A 20,109-nucleotide genomic window follows, 5' to 3' on the forward strand; every position below is an offset into this window, starting at 1 on the left:
GCACTATAGATATAGTAGTTTATGTAACATAACAGTTTATGATACATTCGTTTCATAGTTATGCTAGGAAGATGTGAACTAGCTAGCTGGTGTGCTAGTAGTAGCCACTGTGCAATAACTTCACATCCCCTGAGACCTGAAGTGGTGTTGCTTCCAGTCTACCACAACCGTGGGTTGAGTGTACAAAACATTAGGAACACCTTCCTAATATTGAGTTGCACCCCCTTTTCCCCTCAGAACAGCCTTAATTCATCGCAGCATGGACTACAAGGCGTCAAAAGCGTTCCACAAGGATGCTGGCCCATGTTGACTCCAATGCTTCCCACAGTTGTGTCAAGTTGTCTGGATGTCATTTGGGTGGTGGACCATCCTTGATACACATGGATAACTGTCATGCATGAAAACCCCAGCAGCGTTGCAGTTTTTGACACACTCAAACCGGTGCGCCTGGCACCTACTACCATACCCTATTCAAAGGCACTTAAATATTTTGTCTTGCCCATTCACCCACTGAATGGCACACAAACAATCCATGTCTCAATTGTCTCGACGCTTACAAATCGTTCTTTAACCTGTCTTCTCCCCTTCGTCTACACTGACAGACGTGGAATTAACAGGTGACATCAATATGGGATCATAGCTTTCACCTGGAGACACCTGGTCAGTTTATGTTATGGAAAGAGGTTGTGTTCCTAATGTTTTATACAGTCACTGTAGATTTGAGAGTACAAATTGTGGTGTGAGCTTGGTCAAACAGAAGAAAACTCCAATACAGTTTCCTAAATATATAGTCTAATTTTCATGTAGAACACATCATTTGTATCAACAAAACAGAAACATTTCTATCAGTTTATTCATCGTGAGAATAGTTTTGACCCTGCTCTTTCCAAAGAGGGGATGTGCAAGTTCTGTGCCTAAGATATTAAAGCCACATGGCTTACAGAGCACGTTGGGTGTTTTCAAACTATAATGGCATGGCCACAGCTTCTGTCCCTCAGATAGCTCTACCCTGTGACTCTGATTGTTTTGCTATGATGTCATTGAATATATATATATAACATTGAGTACAATTAATTTTTCCGATCTGTAACTCCTCACCTTACATGCAGATTGAAGCAATCCTCCAGTGCAGTATCAGCCCTTTCCTCAAACATACTATACTGTGGTGACCAAAGACAGCAAACCAAATAAATCAAGATCATTTATTTTAACATAGTAATACCCATCTTTGTTTTTATTTGACAGTAATTTGTGTGATAAAAGTAAGGCATATTGATAGAGATACTAGAACAAAATAATTCCTTTTAGATCAGAGAAAACATCTTGAACATGTTACTCCCCTCATTATCTAAAGAAAACCACACAAACATGCTACTCTGTATGATGTGATGATAGTGCCTTGTAGATTAATTATATTATCATTTGTGTTGTTTAGGGCTCAGATACTCATATGTTGACAAAGTAATATAGACATGGCTTAAAATTATGCAATAAGGCCCGAGGGGGTGCAGTATATGGCCAATATACCACAGCTAAGGGCTGTTTTTATGCATGAGGCAAAGCGGAGTGCCTGGACACAGCCCACAGTGCCTGGACACAGCCCCCATGGTATATTGGCCATATACCACCAACCCTTGAGGTGCCTTATTGCTATTATAAACTGGTTCTCAATGTAATTAGAGCAGTAAAGATGTATGTTTTGTCATACCCGTGGTATACTGTCTGATATGCTATAGCTGTCAGCCAATCAGCATTCAGGGCACAAACCACCCAGTTTATAATGTTGAATATGTAGTCCTTATTACTTAGTTTAAGGGGGTGCAATGAATTGTGTTCTTTTCATCCCCTTTAAAAGGGTTTAAGTTATTGCCAATGGCTAGTTTGTAATACGCAGGCCATAGACGTCAAACCACCACTTCATAATCATTAATTTATTGCATTTACAGTACCAGTCAAAACTGGTACTGTATATAGCCCCTTTCCAGATGCTCCAAGCGCTGTAAGGAGGGTGTGTGTGTTTACGATGACAACAACTCACCTCATCCACCACCAATGTGAAGCACCCATAAAAGTATTAAAATCCCTCAGAAAATAAAAGTTGCAAACTACAGTGAATGCATGGAAAGTGGAATGGGTTAAACATTATGATACTAAATGTAAATAGTTCATAGGGTTGTGGAACTATGGACTGAGTCGAGATGACCTGTGATACCAACATTTCTGTTGCACATCACAACAGGTAAAGATGTGACGAGCGTATCTATGCTAGGCATTCATGAGCACATCTTCACAGCAATAATATGTCTTAACATGCCTTTGTAGTGGGTTGATTGATCCAATCACATGGAATGGGAGCAGGTTCACTGAAGCAGTGTGTCCCAAAATAACAGAGACAGGAATAACAAAACACAATGTCAGTTGAGTTGTTGTCATATCACAGGAGGTTGGTGGCACCTTAATTGGGGAAAACAGAATGGTGGTAATGGCTGGAATGGAATATTCCGTTCGCGCCGTTCCAGCCCTTTCTATGAGACGTCATCCCCTCGGCAGCCTCTACTGTGTCATATGAATGTAAATTGCAGCAGCTGAAAATGAGTCAAAGGTGTTTTTTTTTACATATAAAAAGAGGGAAAATGCAATTCTAGTTATGCAAACTTGAGGGATTTCTTTTTTACAAACATTAGGCTTTTATATGTACACACTTCATAAACATTATGTGATTTGGTCAATATAGAACATGTATCAAGACACAAAGATTAATTTAGATTCTCAGAGGCATAGATCATGACTATCACAGTTATTATGTGTGGTTTATTTGAAAATGTCAAGCAGATTTTATTTACACTATTTTAGTAGGGGGCATACATAAAATAAAAACATTACAAAGAATAGATTAACAGGTAAAACAGTCTTTGGTAAGTATCATGCCTTATAATAAATGTTAGCCTATGTTCCTCCTCATTAGTATATCTGGGGATCAGAACTCAACTGAGAAAGAGAGAAAGTACTTGGCAATGTCAGTCTTAGTGTAAAGATCAAATTGGACTGAATATAACATTGGGAGCTAAGGCTAATTATTAATTCATTTTTAAGTAAGAAAAAGTCAATTGTAGTGAACACAAACATAGAAGTTCTTGTGCTCCTCCCAGTAGTGTAGCTCTTCGGCAAAGCTCCAGACACAGGCCAGGTCTTTGCAAGTCTTGACCGTGTGGACTGCACATGGACCTGGCAACTGCTCAAACAGGAGCTCAGCTGTACCCACTACGGTGAGTTTCTTCTGACCCTGGATCAGCTGCTGGATGTGGGCCTTGTTCAGAGGCTCGGGCGAGGCACTGTAGGAGACCATGACGTTCAGCTTCTCGTCTGTCGCTGGCACCTGAAAGCGATTTTTTCCTGTGGGGCACTGGATGTCTTTTTTGTTGGAGAACAGGCCCGAAGGGGAGCTGAATATACGGACAGACCAGCACACCCAGTCATACTTTCTTTTCAGCTTCTCCAAAATGGCGTCTGCCAGCTGCTGGTTGCTCAGGTCAGAGTGGTCCCTAACCAACCTCCGGGAATCCAGTTCAGACTGCTTGGGGAAGCTGGTGATGCAGTCCTCAATGACAGCATTCATTTTCACCTGTACATCCTTCATCTTTTCACCCCAGTCTTGAAGAAGCTTCTCTTCGTCATCACAGTCCTTTAGTGCGGTGTAGCCCATCAGAGCGATGAGGCCTATGCAAAAGAGTTTCTTCAACCTGGCACAGAAGTCTTCCATTGCGCGTCGACTTTTCTCTTCATAGTTAAGAGTAATTTCCAACACTGACTCTCCAGAGAAGTTGTCTCCCGTCACGGCACTATAGAGGGTGTGTAGGTTTTTGTCGCCACCTGTTTTGACAAAATGCTCCATGAAAAGCTTCTTCTTGACCTCACGAAACTTGGGTTTGGCATTGAGGATGTCCATGTACTTGCGGAACTGGTTGGAGATGTTCTCCTCTACAGAAAAGTAGGCAGCGTCCGCTCCGCTCTTCTTGATCTCCTCGTTAATACGCTGCATCTCCTCTGAAACCACCTCCAGGCGTTCACGAACTTTCTGGAACTGCTCCTTCATGAACGCAGCTTCCTTGCTCTCCACATTGTCCAGGGCCAATTTCACGATGGGAGCAGCGATGGCGAAAACAGGGAAGAGGTCACCTGCGATACTGGCCACCACCTCAGCTCCCTGTTCAAACACTTCCATTACAGTCTCTACCACGTTCTTCTTCTCTGCTACGATCTTCTGTAGCTGGCCGGCCATCTTTGCTGGTATTGTTATTATTCAGTGCACAACAAATAACAGTATAACATCTGAAAATAAAAGAGCATAAGGACATGGTCAAAAGGATGTTTGAACTCTTTTATTTACATTAGACATGATAAAGTCTACAGAATGACTCGACTAAACTGACACTTAATAATAGCAGAGTTTACCAAAGTCAGTCCTGGGGCAGCACTGAGTTTGTGAAACGCTGGTCTATAGAATGACTCTTGACAAAGACAGAAACCTTTCTACTGACACTTAACTAAAGCATTATTGAAGATCCATTTAAAATATAGACAACCAATCATCCCCCAGTCCAAGCCCTTAGTTAAAATGGAGGAAATGTTCAACAGCAATACCAAAGTCTTAACAATTAGGCCCATATAGTTGATTACCTACCTCCCTATAGAATATTAGTATCTGAACTTACGTAGAGCTGTTCAGGTATTGTTGGACGGTGGCCTGCTTCCTTGCTCACACTCTCAACTAGAGTGAATCCCTGCTGGCCTCACAGTGAGAACTGATAAAGAAAGAGAGAGAGGGAGCAGTGTAAATTGCAGTACACAAGCAAAGCCTGCTGGGATTACAGCTGGACAATCAAAGTGAGCAATGAGGGAACAATGCAAAGAGAATTCACAAGTGAGGGAAGACACGTAGGGGTAGATACTCTATGGAGTTTGAAATGTGTACTTCAAGGCAGTGTTTTAATGGTTTTATGGTATAGAAATGTTTTAAGTATTTACCGTTTACTGTCTGCATTATACACTCAATTCAAGTGTGTTGTATATCACATCAACAAAGTGCCAAATTAGGAAAAAACAACCAACCAATGAAGATCTGAAATACGGTTTGAAGTATGCACAGCAAGCAGGAAGCCAATTAGTAACTTCAAACACTATGATGCACTAGAGCAGACTATGACTGAAGGGGTGGTGGATTGTAAGTGTACATTTGAAGAAATCACATGCAGTATCTAGCATTGGAATAACATTGGAGGCCATTTTAGATTAAATACTATCATTGTTTGTTACAGAAGTAGTGACAGAACATTTATTATGCCGCATTTAAAAATAAAAAAGTAATATACTGTATAACGTATACACCTCTGCTGCAATAAATCATTGCAAATTGTATTTGACAACTGGCATGAAATTACTTTCAGGTCAAAGTACAATGTTATAAGCTCACAGTTTAAAAATAAAAACCTAATCCATTCTCCTTTGGCCCTTCAACTACCACCACCATCCCCACCACGGTTGCTCGCTCAGCCAGTCCAGTCAATGCCATGGAGAGTTTGGGAGTGATAAACTGTCTGTTGGAGATTAAACTTGCTGAGCAGGAGTGCATTTTCCACAAAAATGCAAGTAACCACAGCAACTAGACAACGGAAACTATTCTGTCAGCGTCTCAGTCTGCCTTTCTCTGCTGCTGAGGTCTGGCCCAAGGGGGTTTACACTGCAAAAGATCAGGGAAGATGTCACCCTCATTTCTCAACCTGATCTATCACCTACATCTACAGCTGTCAAGGGAGGCACAGTCTTTATGGCCGTAGACAACGGCGACTACTAAAACAGATTGGTCTAAGAAAATCCAAGAACTCTAGAACAATCTCAATACAGCCAAAGCTGACAACTCTCACGCATTTGACCCTCTTCTCACACCACACATCTCGCATTGAAAAGTACAGATTTTATTTTTTAAATTAGTTAGTGCGCTAACATTTCAACTGTGCTACAAATTGTTTTGAAATTGGAGAATCTGTGCCACTGAGGTATAATAAGAACTGAAGAATGTGTCCAAGATGTCCGACCGTTGTTTTCAAGATAAACCTACTCAAGTTCACATACGTCGATTCATGGACCGTTAATATCGAGGTGGCATCCCGTTTATACGGACAAACATCACATGCGCACAGGGAGCAGTGTCGACGTCATACAAACCCATGGCAGACATTGGATGAATATAAAAATGTTCATAACTTCGGCTGAGTAAAAAATAAATAATAATAATTGGCCTCAGCAAAAAAAATTGAATAATTTAATGGATGTTTTGTGTACAATGGTGATGGCACAGCTGTCTAAGGCACTGCATCGCAGTGTTTGAGGCATCACTACAGACCCTGGTTCGATACTGGGCGGTATCACATCCCGGCCGTGATAGAGTCCCATAGGGCGGCACACAATTGGCCCAGCGCTATCCGGATTAGGGGAGGGTTTAGCCGGGGTAGGCCGTCATTGTAAATAAGAATTTGTTCTTAACTGACTTGCCTGGTTAAATAAAATACAAAAAACAAAAAAATGTGGCAGTGTATGGAAAATTGTCTTTCTGGGCTGGGTATCAGCTAAACTACAGTACCGAAGCAAAACTGTAGGAGCAGTAGAAACCATGCGTCTAAATTTAACATCACAAGAGGAACCTCTATCATTGAGGGGATTCATCTCGCCTGGGTGCGCAGGTAGCCGTGTTTTGCATAGGCTGAAAGTTGATTGCATTTGGAATCAGGATGCCTTCCGGGCTTGGGACAGGTGCCCCGTTCAAAGCCCAGGGTTAAGTCGGCTCAAAATGAATTAAGCACGTGTAGTAATTAGTAGGGTCCTGTGTTTTCCCATGCAAAAGTGATTGCTTTTGATAAACAAAAGGCTTTATCTGCCTTCCCAATGAAAAATATTTGAACATTTTCTGACATTTATTTTATGGAAAAGAGATTTCTAGATGAGGCACCATGCTGTCTTGTCGACAAAACGACAGAGCGCCACAGATTATTCTTTGATTTGAGAATGGCGCTCCTCCTTCCCCGCTTTCGCCCGATGGCGTGACGGCTCAGCATAATCGAATCCGTCCATTGTCTTGCCATAGCACTGTGAGCTGCGGCACATTGAAGCCTTTGATGGGTCTTGTTATGTAAAGGATCAAGGGGACTGGATGAGCATTTTAAAGAAACGCTCCTCAAGATGAGAGCGGAGTTGAAAGGAGAGAGAGAAAGTTCTCAGCTGAGTTTATAAAACTGTAAAAAGAGCAGCACGGTAGCGCTGTTTTATGTACAATGTTGCCAATAAAATGAGGCTTTGTTTGGGCTCCCGATTTGTGCAGCGGTCTAACGCACTGCATCCCAGTGCTAGAGGCATTACTACAGACTCTGGTGCGATTCCAGGCTGTATCACAACCGGACGTGATTGGGAGTCCCATAGGGCGGCCCACAATTGACCCAGCGTCGTCCGGGTTAGGCTGGGGTAGGTCGTCATTGTAAATAAGAATTTGTTCTTAACTGACATGCCTAGTTAAATTTAAAAAATATAAAATGTTGCTGTTATTCCCATCCCTATAGAGAGAAATAGTAATGCTGTATTTTTGTGGGCACTCCGCCATGGTTAGTTGGACAAAGCCTATGGGAAAGATGAATGAAGTTTTTATAGGGTTTTTGTAGAAATGCCAAAAATAAGGTCTGTGGTAAACAAAGACTGAGGAGACCTTACACGTTTTGTTCTATGAGATAATGTTCCTCAGCTAACGTCACTTTTTGAGAATTTTTAACAAATTAATTCATAAAAAGGTCATGTCAACTGACTGCTATTATCTCATAAGACAAAACGTATAAGATCTCATCTCATAAGCCTGTGTTAACCTCAGACCTTATTTGGGGCGTTTATTCAAAACTACATTTTTTCCCCCCATAGCTGAACGAACTAGAGGTAACTAATTTCCGGGTTTTAGGACTATAAACTGGCGAGCTCTATTGCAGAATGCAGCCGTTTGACAGCACATACTAAAGTAGATGTAATCCGCACTTGCAAAAGTCCCCTTGTTTTAGCAGGGAAGTTTGGTAGGGTGACCTTTTTGGTCAGATTGTGAACTCAAAAGTTTGATTCAAGAAAAGGGGGGGGGGGGGGGGGGGGCAATAAATATACCAATTATTTGATTAGGGAGGGTGTAGGGGCAGATTTATGTAATCTTGTATTCAGGAGATTTTATCTATTTAATTTAGCCTAATCAGTGGAATAATTGTAATTCTTAACAATGGGGTAAAATATAAGGTAATTAGTGTGCTTGTCAACAATGACACTTATTCCCCATGCTTATTTTTATTATTCCACTTCTTCCAATTTTGACAGTGTAATCACACATTTGAAATCTGATATGCCTATGTCTGAAAATTAATGATGAGGCTATGTATTTTTGCAGCCATTAATGGACAGTTTTGAATAAGTCACAAATAAGCATTGGATGTTAAATACTCCAGGCCTCAAATATAATTTTTCACATTTTACTATTGTGCAGTCAATAACACAAAATAAAATCTGTATATAGTGTGTGGAAATGAATTAATGAGGTAAGGCAATAAATAGGCCATGGTGGCAAAGTAATTACAATTTAGCAATTAACACTGGAGTGATAGATGTGCAGATGAGGATGTGCAAGTATAAATACTGATATAAATACTGGTGTGCAAAAGAGCAGGGAAAAAAAAGAAAAAAATATGGGGATGAGGTAGGTAGTTGGTTGGATGGGCTATTTACAGATGGGCTGTGTACAGCTGCAGCGACCGGAAAGCTGCTCTGACAAGCCGATGCTTGTAGTTAGTGAGGGAGATAAGTCTACAACATCAGTGATTTTTGAAATTTGTTTCAGTCATTGGCAGCAGAGAACTGGAAGGAAAGGCGGCCATATAGGTATTGGCTTTGGGGATGACCAGTGAAATATACCTGCTGGGGCGTGTGCTACGTGTGGGTGTTGCTATGGTGACCAGTGAGCTAAGATAAAGCGGCGCTTTACCTAGCAAAGACTTATAGATGACCTGGAGCCTGTGGGTTTGGCGACGAATATGTAGCGAGGACCAACCAACGAGAGCATACAGGTCGCAATGGTGGGTAGTATATGGGACTTTGGTGACAAAACGGATGGCACTGTGATAGCAAATTGGATGCAGTCTGAGTAGAGTGTTGGAGGCTATTTTGTAAATGACATCGCCGAAGTCAAGGATCGGCAGGATACAGTTTTACGAGGGTATGTTTGGCAGCAGGAGAGAAGGAGGCTTTGTTGCGAAATAGGAAGCCGCTTCTAACTTTGGATTGGAGATGCTTAATGCAAGTCTTCAAGGAGAGGTAACAGTCTAGCCAGACACCTAGGTATTTATAGTTGTCCACATATTGTAAGTCAGAACCGTCCAGAGTAGTGATACTAGGCGGGCGGGCAGCGATCGGTTGAAGTGCATGCATTTAGTTTTACTAGCGTTTAAGAGCAGTTGGAGGCCACGGAATGAGTGTTGTATGGCATTGAAGCTCTTTTGCAGGTTTGTTAACACAGTGTCCAAAGAAGGGCCAGATGTATACAAAATGGTGTCGTCTGCATAGAGGTGGATCAGAGAATCACCCACAGCAAGAGTGACATCATTGATATATACAGAGAAAAGAGTCGCCGAGAATTAAACCCTGTGGCATAGAGACTGCCAGAGGTCCGGACAACAGTTAGGTCACCTAACAGTATGAACTATGAAGATAAATGGGGGTCAATCAATTCACATATGGAGTCCAGGGCACAGCTGGGAGCTGAGGGGCGTCTATAACAAGCGGCAACAGTGAGAGACTTATTTCTGGAGAGATGGATTTTTAAAAGTAGTAGCTCAAACTGTTTGGGCATAGATCTGGATAGTAGGACAGAACTCTGCAGGCTAACCCCCCCCCCCCCCCCCCCTTAGCAGTTCTATCTTGACGGAAAATGTTGTAATTGGGGTTGGAAATTTCAGAATTATTGGTGGCCTTCCTAAACCACGATTCAGACAAGGCTAGGACATCAGGGTTGGCGGTGTGATCTAAAGCAGTGAACAAAGCAAACTGAGGAGGCTTCGGATGTTAACATGCATGAACCCAAGGCGTTTCCGGTTACAGAAGTCAACAAATGAGAGCGCCTGGGGACACACAGGGCCTGGGTTAACCTCTACATCACCAGAGGAACAGAGGAGGAGTAGGATAAGGCTAAAGGCTATAAGAACTGGTCGTCTAGTGCATTCGGAACAGAGAGTAAAAGGAGCAGAACTCTGGGCGTGGTAGGATAGATTCAGGGCATAATGCACAGACAAGGGCATGGCAGGGTGCGAGTACAGTGGAGGTAAACCTAGGCATTGAGTGACGATGAGACAGGCTGTTATGGCTGCGATCCCCAGTGAAATATACCTGCTGGACCAACATCAGGGGGAATTTCAGAGTGACAACTAAAAATACAACTTCGTAACATTAAACATTCTTGAAAATGCAAGTGTCTTACACCCTTCAAAAGATTAGAATCTTGGTAATCAAACTACGTTTTCCAATTTAAAATAGCTATTACAGAGAACAAATCCCATGCTTTTGTTTGAGAAAAGCAATCAAGAACAGAAACATTTTCCGCCATGACAGTTTTTACACATTCACATCTGAAGGTAAAATTATGACTTTACATTCTGATATCTTGCTCTTATTTCTCTTCCTGAGTGTCCCATTGATCAAATGAAGTGCCGTTTCTTTGATAAAATCCATTTTTATAGCCTAAATCGAAACATTTTGTAAAACGATTGTGGCGTGAATTCCATCTCTAACAATTTTTTACGGAGCATTGGGCGTGATTCGCCCCTGTAAACAATCGTTTATCTAGTCATGGTGGGTTTCAGTGCATTCCTCTGGATGTTTGCAACACAGCCAAACGTCATTGTTTTTTTTGTTTGAGGAATCTTGGAGTGTTATGATTCAAACGAACTGAGGAGCTGTTTATGCAAGGACAGGACGTACTTCTGGACGGGTAAGTGCTAATGCCGTTTTATGAAATATAAAAATATATATATATTATATATAAAAAATATTATTTTTTTTTGCAATGAAATGTGTAGTTTGTTTGTGTGTGTGTTGGTTTGTTTGGGTGTGTGTGTGTATATATATATATATATATATACATACAACAATGGCCAGAGTTGAATGGAACTCCTTAGTGACTGTTCCCTCTGCTCTATACAATACATATCTGTTTATTTTATGTGATGATAAAAGGCTCATACAATACAAATATTTTTTTTATGTTTTCTTTCACAGTGATAGCGACTCCGACTGGGAGCCCCCGGTGCCAAGCTGCCCGCTCTACCTCTGCCCCCAGTGGTGTTCATATGCCACAGTTCATTACTGCAGGCATGACTGTGCCTCAGCGCCAAAAGGGCACAGCATGGCGGTGTCGTTGTGTTCTGTGTCACATGAAATGCACCACTTGTTCAGTTTGCCTCTGCTTTACATCAGAAAGAGACTGCTATGGGACATGGCACAGGCAGCAAAATATTATGACGAGGACTTCCAAGGGGTGTACTGTTTTTTTTTAAAATATTTATTTTCTAATCTTTTTTTGATTTTTTTTTTTCTGTGTGTGTGTTAGAATTTAGAATGTTTTATATGTTGTATATAGTTATTTGCACTGCTGTATATAGTTATAGGTCATTTCACCAATTCGGCCACTTGGGTACATTTGGGCAACTTGTGTGGGACACCTGGGTGACTTCATGCTAAATGTCATGTAGCTCACCCATTCCTGAAGTTATCAGTCTGAAACTTTGCACACCTACAGTTGCCCTCTTGTGTTATCCATCAAAAGATGATACTACAACAATAAAAACAGAAAACGTATGCTCTTTCTTTCTCTTTTCTTCCACCAGATCTACTGTGTTATATTCTCCTACATTCAATTAACATTTCCACAAACTTCAGAATGTTTCCATTCAAATGATACCAATAATATGCATATCCTTGCCTCTGGGGCTGAGCTACAGGCAGTTAGATTTGGATATGTCTTCAGGCGGAAATTGAGAACAAAGGGATGCAGCCATAACAGGTTAAACTAGGTGCAGTCTCCGCATGTCTGGGGGGTGGGGCAAGGGAGCTAACCGAGGCATGTAGAGCGGAACTTGGGGCTCTGCAGTAAAACAAAATAAGAGCTACCCTAAACAACAGTATACAAGGCATATTTACATTGACATAGGTAGAGTAAGATTGTGGCAATGATCGTCAACTAGTAGGGTTAAACCACCTGAATATTGATATCTATTAGATTTTTCTTAAAGGTTGGTTGACTGAGAAATGAATTGTTATAACAAGAACATTCTCAAACACCCAACACTTGGGAAACATAGATCAGGAGTTGCCAACCCTCCTAGAGTGCAAGCAGGATTTTCTTCCAGCCCTATTTGAAAGAGTTCACCCAAATGACAAAATCCAAAATGGTTGTGTCTTTAACTAGACTGCAATCTATGATTTGGTTTCACACTGCCTTCAACCATTAATATTAGAATTTCTTGTGCAGAGCATTTGTGTTGTGGTAACACTCCCATCACGTGTCACATACAACTTTCCACCTGGGAACAGGTATCAATCCCTGCTTCCAACCTTCCCACTGTTTTTCCCAATGTGCCTGTCTCCCAATCTCATTTCATTACCGTCTGAATAAAGTGTCAAACTACCCCAAAAATCTAAAAGTAACAAAGTCGTTGAATTTTGAGTGTTCATTTAATGTTCAAAGATTCCGGAATACACCTGACCTGTGGTTTTCATTTTTAAAAATGTTCTACTCTTAGGCCTAAGCCATGTCAAAATATGTAGAATTGCAGGAAATGGGCTTTAAAACAGTACAATTTTCATGGGGGAGGACCCCCAGACCCCACGGCTAGGGCTTGTGTTAGGGGACAATGAAATTCACATAGCAAAATGTCTTCAAAGGTTGGCAGCCCTGTCAATGTAATTGATTAGAATGTATAATCAAGCATACTAAATATAAACAGATGGTCTGATACTATTAGATCAGCAGCTATCATAAAACAGATGGGGCAAATGGCTTTGAAAAAGACACAGCTCTCATTGATACAACATTTGCATTAGAAGCCAGTTTAATGATGGAAGCGGAATGTCATGCATTAGGATAGAAAAACATCCATCTAATTTGATGTAGCCATCCACACTGCCATGCTAAAAAAAACTAGACATTTCAGCTCTCCATTAAAACCTTAACTCCCAGGGGTTGTCTCATTGTCTGAGTGTATGTGAAGTATCTCTACTTCACTAAAGCAGACAAGTTATCCAGGGTAAAGTGATGGTACATTTTCAGATGTGCAAGAATTAGGCTTAGACACTAGCCAACACATAGGTTGAATCATAGTCGTTTACACATCATTTAAATTAAATTACGTTGAACCAACGTGGAATAGACGTTGAATTTACAGCTGTGCCCAGTGGGTACAGACTCAAAAGTGCTATAGCTGTAGCTCTACAAGGGAGGCATATCTCAGGCCAAATAATTCACCAAATAACAAGCAGGCCAGTCAACCTTAAAATGTACATTAACTGATGTCCACTGAGGAGCAGTTAGGCCTACTGAATTAATAATTGTCAACATCATAACTGATCCATTTGTATATTAATATCTGGCCATCAAGATAGACATTTTATAGTGTCTTCTTTTCATGGTTCGAGTCCTAAATGAAATACAAATCATTGAAAGCTGCAATAATAAATAGCAACATTTGAGTTGCCCAAACAATCAGTAAGCTACAGTATCTTTGTCGATTGAGGACTAGTTGAGGGAGGTGGCCAAATCATCCTGTGAAGCTTGCCCACATATACACTGACCAGACATGACTGGCTGCATTTAACAAATGGACATAGCTCTTTGCAAGCCGAGAAGAGAAAATCATATTACACTTGTTGTTGTTAAAAGCTGTTCATGTGGCCTCTTAATGGGAAATGCATCGATTAGCTCGTTCAACAAGGGCTCTAATTGCTTTATTTCAGTACCTTGTTTAACTCCCTATATAGTCTGTATACCTCGTGGATTAATATGATAAGGCCTTGCAACAATATGTCAATTGATTAAATTCAGCACTGTTGCCACCGCAGTAGTACTTGTATCGTGACAATATATAATTATGGCCACGAGAAACACTTCCTGGAGAAGGCCTGCACATTATGTCACCGATTCTAGGCTACCAACGCCCAACCACTGTTTTGACAGAAGTTGTGCACATAGTTACATTGTGTGTTTTGCGCAACTTACAGTAAAACATAAGCTATTATTTAAATGCGCACATTACATGATAAAGTAATGTTTTCAAAGATATCGTAGGATCTCAAAAAGTCATGACCAATTTGACCAGTCTCGTCGTTAAAGAACTGCGCAACTAATGAAAACAGCTGCGATAACTTTTGGAAAATATAGACAGAACTGTGTAAGCCTATTGAAGACACTTTTAAATACTCATATGCAATTACGGTTGCCTAAAAACTCACCTTTTCATTCGCTTTAGTTTGAGGAAGAAAAGCAAATGATTTAGCCGATCTGTTTTTCTCTTCCTATTGGTCTCATATTACAGTTAAAGTGACACACCCATCGACAGAAGCTAAACTTGGGTGGTGGTTAGACAAGTTGTTGAACAAATGATAGCATATTTTCCTGGTCAACATAGAAACTATAATAAATTACACTCCTTTGACAAATAACTGACACAAGTATTTTACCAAGACTATTATAACATTTGCTGAGGATAATTGTGTTTATATTGTGTGAGCTGATGACTGTTTAGGGGGTAATGTAAATAAACTGTCATATATTATCAGTATCAATGTTTATGACTACATGTACCTACCTCTGCTTAAACGTTTTAACATACAGTACCCTCATGTTTTTTACATTTCTTCAGCTGCAGATAGAAATAGAACATAATCGTCCTAATTTACTATTGCATAAAATTCCTAATGTACTCTTGCATAATGATGACCAGCGATAACAATGTCCTTTATATTGTGGTTTATTATGAATAAAGAAGACCATAAACATGAGAAATTATAAGGATATCAAATGTGTGAATATAGACAGAGATGTAATGTTGTAAGGATATAGATTTGGACAGTGTGATGCATCTATCAACAGCATTTTCCAACAGAGCTTGAGTAAGTCCTCAGTACATTGATGAGGAGAAATGGTTGTTTGCTGAAAGCTTACATAACACATTATTACGCTGGCTGGTGTGCTAATTTACAGTATGGTCATCATGAAATACTGGAATGCAGGTAAAATAAGGTATCTTACTATTCTCTTTGGTAGGAAGAAGTACTAAGTTCTCATATGTTGGCATTGTTGTTGAGTAGATAGCCACAGCCTGGCATAAAATGTCTCATATATGTCCATTCATACACATATACAAATCCTGATAGTTTAAACCAGGTGTGCCAAACTCATTTTGCCCAAGGGGCCGCATTCAGTCTTCAAAGAGATAGAGGCGCCGTACTAAAAATTGGTTATATTTCTTTGCCGTGAAATTTGCATAAGACAGTCCACTGTCCATTGTTTCCCCCCAAAAAATCTGGCCCCTGCAGGCCATGTGTTTGACACCCCTGGATTAAATTATCACAAACTACACAAAAATTTATAAGGCCAATAAACAAATAAAAATGTTGCAGTCTGTAACAAGAGATTACATTTTACACAACCACTAGCTAAAGCATCAGCTAGGTTTGCGATATCAATAAAAACACCTCTAAACTCAGTTATAAACATTCATGAATTGTATTTGTAGTTTTCCCCATTATAACTACTCTATGTTCCATTGCACTGTGTAACAAAAGGCTACTCAGGATGAACACATAGGTAAGCTTTTTTGTGTTTTCCATAGTAATAACAATCCTCTTGGAAGTTGTTGGACTCCACCACTTCCTTATAGTGGCTGACAGCATGCACCAAGCAGTTGGGGAGACTTCTGCTGAGGACCTGAGCCACATTCATCATGTTCCCCTTCAGTTTCTGCCCCTCAATCTCTTGCTGGATCTGACCCTTGTTGATAGGCTTAGGCTGAACACTGAACGAGATCACCACTTTGATGTTGTTCTTGGTCAACACATCAAAGTAATTAGCTCCTCCTCTACTTCCATGGTACTTCTTTCCAGCTAGCCAGTTGAAAAAGAAAATGCGCTCCTTGTCATTGAAGACCCTGATAGACCAGCTCACCCAGTCAAATTTCTTAATAAGGGTGTCTAATAGGGATTTGGTGAAGTCAAGGTCAACACTGCCAGGTTTCTCCTGAAGATGATGTTCCATGTCCAGTTTGGCCTGATCCGCAAAGTTTTCAGTGCAATCGTCCACCGCTGCTTTCATGCGGTTCTCAACATCTTCCATACGCTCCTGCCACTTCTTCACCATCTCATCCCCCACAACCCCTTCCTTGAGGCTGGCGTAACCCATGACAGCAATGATGCCCACCACAAAGAGCTTCTTAAGCCTGGCGCAGAAATCTTCTACCGCCCTTCTACTCCTTTGTTCTGTGGAAACCACTGTCTCCAACATGGGGTCACCTGAGGTATTGTCCCCGGTAACGGCATTATAGAGCGCGTCCAGGTTCAAGTCCGTGTCCGTGTTCTCATAATGGCTGAGGAACTTCTCCATCTTCTTCTCTTTGAACTTGGGCTTGGCGTTGACAAAGTCCTGGAACTTTTCGTACTGGCTGAGCATTTGTGCCTCACGGTCAAAGTTCTGCTTATTCAAGGAGGTCCTCTGCAGCTCCAGGGCGATTTGTTCGATCTCAGCCTGGATGCCTTCCAGTTTCTGGTTGACCATGCTGAACTGCTCAGTCAGGTAGCGGGCATCCTGCCCTTCAGGGTTGCTGAGGATCTCAGAGGAGGCTACGAACACAGCCTCAAGGACGGGATGGAGCTGGCCCACAGTGGCTGCCAGGACTGCGGAGGCCTGTCCCATGATCTCCACTCCCTTCTCGATCTTGCCTCTGTTCTGCACGAGCCATTCTGCCACACTGGTCATTTTGAGGGGTCTATCACAAAGTAACAATGGCCAACAAGGTCTTCAAAGATTCTCCAACTATGTTGATGTCTGAAAGAGAAACAAGAGGAACAAACCATAAAGCTCTTGTGGAGGTTTGTTGAGGTGAAATAATACATTTGTTAAGGCAGCAATATCCGATTTTGTGTATTTTTTTCTTCTTCTAAGGATTAGCTAGCTATTAGTTTGAAAAAGTTTGTGTTGGAGATGACTCGATCATCATCACCTCCAGTGGTGTAAAGTACTTAAGTAAAAATACTTGAATGTCATTTTTGGGGGTATTTGTACTCTACTATTTATATTTTTGACAACGTTTACTTTTGCTGTACTACATTCCTAAATAACATAATGTCCTTTTTATTCAATACATTTTCTCTGACACCCAAAAGTATTCGTTACATTTTGAATGCAGGACAGGAAATTGGTCATAGAACATCCCTGGTCATCCCTACGGCCTCTGATCTGGCGGACTCACTAAACACACATGCTGCATTTGTAAATGATGTCTGATAAAAACAAGTTAAATGCTGCCGTCTGGCTTGCTTAATACAAGGAATTTGAAATGATTTATACTTTTACTTTTGATACTTAAGTGTATTTTAGCAATTACATTTACTTTTGATACTTACATATTTTTTAAAAACCAAATACTTAGACTTTTACTCAAGTTGTATTTTACTAGGTGACTTTCACTTTTACTTGAGTCATTTTCTATTAAGGTATCTTTACTTTTACTTAAGTATGAAAATTGGGTAGTTTTTCCACCACTGATTGTATCCAACACAGAAAACAAGAACAGCGTCTAACACAGATTACATCAGACAGTTGGAGTCAAATAGAACAAGCTACTCTCAGCAAAAAAACTAATGGAGAACATGTTGGGACATGCAAGAGTCTAGTTTCATGCCACACCCAGAGTCTCAGGTATATGACAGGACTCGATCACAGCTTCGGTGGCACTGACTCACTTCAAAACATGATTTAAAATAAACATACTGAATGTTTATGGCAACTCAGAGCAAACATCAAAAGCGTGTACTCTCGCTTTATGACGTGGAGAGTTGCGCAACATTGCAGTGCTGGCTTTTTGGAGTTGAATTGACAAGCCTAACAATAGCCAAGACCCAAATCAAACACAGATGTCCACAACCTGGGAAAAAAGGGGATTTTTCTTTGTGAACATGTGATTTTCAATGTAAAATACACAAAAGAGATGAGCTCACACACATCTCATTCCCCTGAGACAATATCCACTACAGAAAAAAGGCACACCCAGAAGGAAAAAAAATCCCCACTGCACTTGTTCTGTAATGAAAAACACACTTTTCTCCCACACACTAAAATATAAGTTAATTGAAATGCAATTGGGTCATTGAATTCACAGCAACTCCATGTACAATGTAGCATCAGTCATTTACATTTTCATGAAAAACACAAAATACAGATTCATATGTACACCCATAGACCATGGGCTTACCAGTAATTGCTGGATTGCAAGATGAATGGTGTCATTTTACATGCTTTCCCAAGGTCTACCACTGTACTAATTACGTCAGTCCTATTAAATAAGCTAACATCACCAGTTATTGCTATCCCATTTTAAAATGACACAATGTCCAAAAAAATGGTGTTAAGAGTATATTAAATCATTGGAATTTTGATGTAATTTGTAGAATTCACTTGTGACTCATCACCACATTGAACTGAAAGCATTTTAATAACAAATAATAGTGAAGGAAAATACTTACTGAGAAATTGTCCTGGTTTAGGATATGTCAAGTCTTCACTTGTAAAACAAAAACAGTTGACTGTGAGAATGCTAATCCAAGGGTACAATTAAGAGGAAGAAAAAGGCGAGCCCCAAACTATTTTTGTAACCAACAGGAGGTATTTTGCCTTCTTTTCAATATCACTCAACTTCTCTCAAATCCTTTGAACATAGGAGTGCTGAATAAAATCTTATTTCTACCGATTATTTTCCATTCTACTGGGGGAAGAAACAAGCCTAAAGAACTCTTATTGAGACCACATCCTTGAGTGATGAGATACCAGCAAGACCACATCCGTTAACAATGGTATCCCAGCATCTCAAATTGCACTTGAATTTCACCTGTTTGCCTTGTCAGTGCACAAACAAAGTGGATCTTTCAAAACCAGTTCCTCACTTTTTCATATGTCTCAGAGGTAGCCTATACTTCTCAAACAAGTTCAGTTTGTCAAATGATAGAAAATCTGGGTAAATAAAAGTTGACACCCTTGATGCAAATTCAAACTGCCCAGATAGTTAAACAAAATGGAGCACGATAAAGAAAAGAGGAAGAAACTCACCTCTGATAGTCCAATAAAGTATACAGGGGGGTGCAGTCTAGTTATCCAACAGTCCAACTGTGCCTCTGAGCACCAGCCTCCTAGTGTTGGGATGTATATGTAGTCTCTCTCTCTCTTCTCTGTCTCTCTCTCTGTCTCTCTCCCTCGTCACTCCCCCGTTGGAACTCCTCCATCCCCTCTCTGCATTCCAACAGGAACCCACTCTGAGGGATGAGGGGCAGGCACTGAGACAGATAACATCCTGTAAACATAGCCCATGCAAGGACACCACTGCCATTCACACAGGGTGTGAAGGATTGTGTGTGTGTCTGTGTGTGGGTGCATGTGTATGTCCAAGCGTTCAAGTGAGCAAGAGAGCCACAAACAAAACCCTGCTTGTTGTGTCTCCATTGAGGTTGCTATGGCCACTGCTTCTTGCCTCTTTTAACAGTGTGCCTGCTAAATGCCACTGAGTTCTGTAAAGTAAGCATGATGTTTTACAGATAAGCAATTGCAGTTCCCTAAACAGAGGCAGTTCTCAGTATTTTCAAAATAGCTCACATAAGGGACATCAGAGCTAAAACATGTGTAGTTTTGAACTCTTTTAACCTTGAAAATGCATTATCACTGAAGGCAAGCTATTGGACATTTGGATTGAGGCGTAGTAATTTGGAATACACCCTGTATAAGTTGGAATA

At 40.7% G+C, this 20,109-nt stretch overlaps 2 protein-coding genes across 5 annotated transcripts; both read right to left on the reverse strand.

Annotated features, from left to right (window-relative positions):
- Positions 1–2,782: 2,782 nt before the first annotated feature.
- On the reverse strand, positions 2,783–19,499 carry LOC110514995 (protein rapunzel). Of its 2 annotated transcripts, none has more exons than XM_036972913.2 (3): positions 19,433–19,499; positions 4,713–4,802; positions 2,783–4,329 (listed from the first exon to the last, which is right to left on the reverse strand). In XM_036972913.2, exon 3 carries the CDS (start codon positions 4,277–4,279, stop codon positions 3,104–3,106), a length of 1,176 nt encoding a protein of 391 aa, XP_036828808.1. In that variant the 5' UTR covers positions 4,280–4,329; positions 4,713–4,802; positions 19,433–19,499; the 3' UTR covers positions 2,783–3,103. The 2 variants fall into 2 exon arrangements, with proteins under 2 accessions (XP_036828808.1, XP_021449751.1); XM_021594076.3 differs by lacking the exon at positions 19,433–19,499 and adding an exon at positions 14,566–14,717.
- LOC110514973 (protein rapunzel) lies at positions 15,068–19,499 on the reverse strand. 3 transcript variants are annotated; one of them, XM_090229085.1, is made up of 3 exons: positions 19,433–19,499; positions 18,853–18,885; positions 15,068–17,155 (listed from the first exon to the last, which is right to left on the reverse strand). In XM_090229085.1, exon 3 carries the CDS (start codon positions 17,084–17,086, stop codon positions 15,902–15,904), a length of 1,185 nt encoding a protein of 394 aa, XP_090085211.1. In that variant the 5' UTR covers positions 17,087–17,155; positions 18,853–18,885; positions 19,433–19,499; the 3' UTR covers positions 15,068–15,901. The 3 variants fall into 3 exon arrangements, with proteins under 3 accessions (XP_090085211.1, XP_021449746.1, XP_090085210.1); XM_021594071.3 differs by having other exon boundaries at positions 18,853–18,890; XM_090229084.1 differs by lacking the exon at positions 18,853–18,885.
- Positions 19,500–20,109: the final 610 nt, after the last annotated feature.

Source organism: Oncorhynchus mykiss, chromosome 3 (assembly GCF_057628025.1).
Source record: "Oncorhynchus mykiss isolate SJ-2025 chromosome 3, ASM5762802v1, whole genome shotgun sequence".
Taxonomy (NCBI): domain Eukaryota; kingdom Metazoa; phylum Chordata; class Actinopteri; order Salmoniformes; family Salmonidae; genus Oncorhynchus; species Oncorhynchus mykiss.

Excerpts from the sequence above, each read along its gene's own strand:
- LOC110514973 (XM_090229084.1), bottom strand. The coding sequence starts at position 17,086 with ATGACCAGTGTGGCAGAATGGCTCGTGCAGAACAGAGGCAAGATCGAG.
- LOC110514995 (XM_036972913.2), bottom strand. The coding sequence starts at position 4,279 with ATGGCCGGCCAGCTACAGAAGATCGTAGCAGAGAAGAAGAACGTGGTA.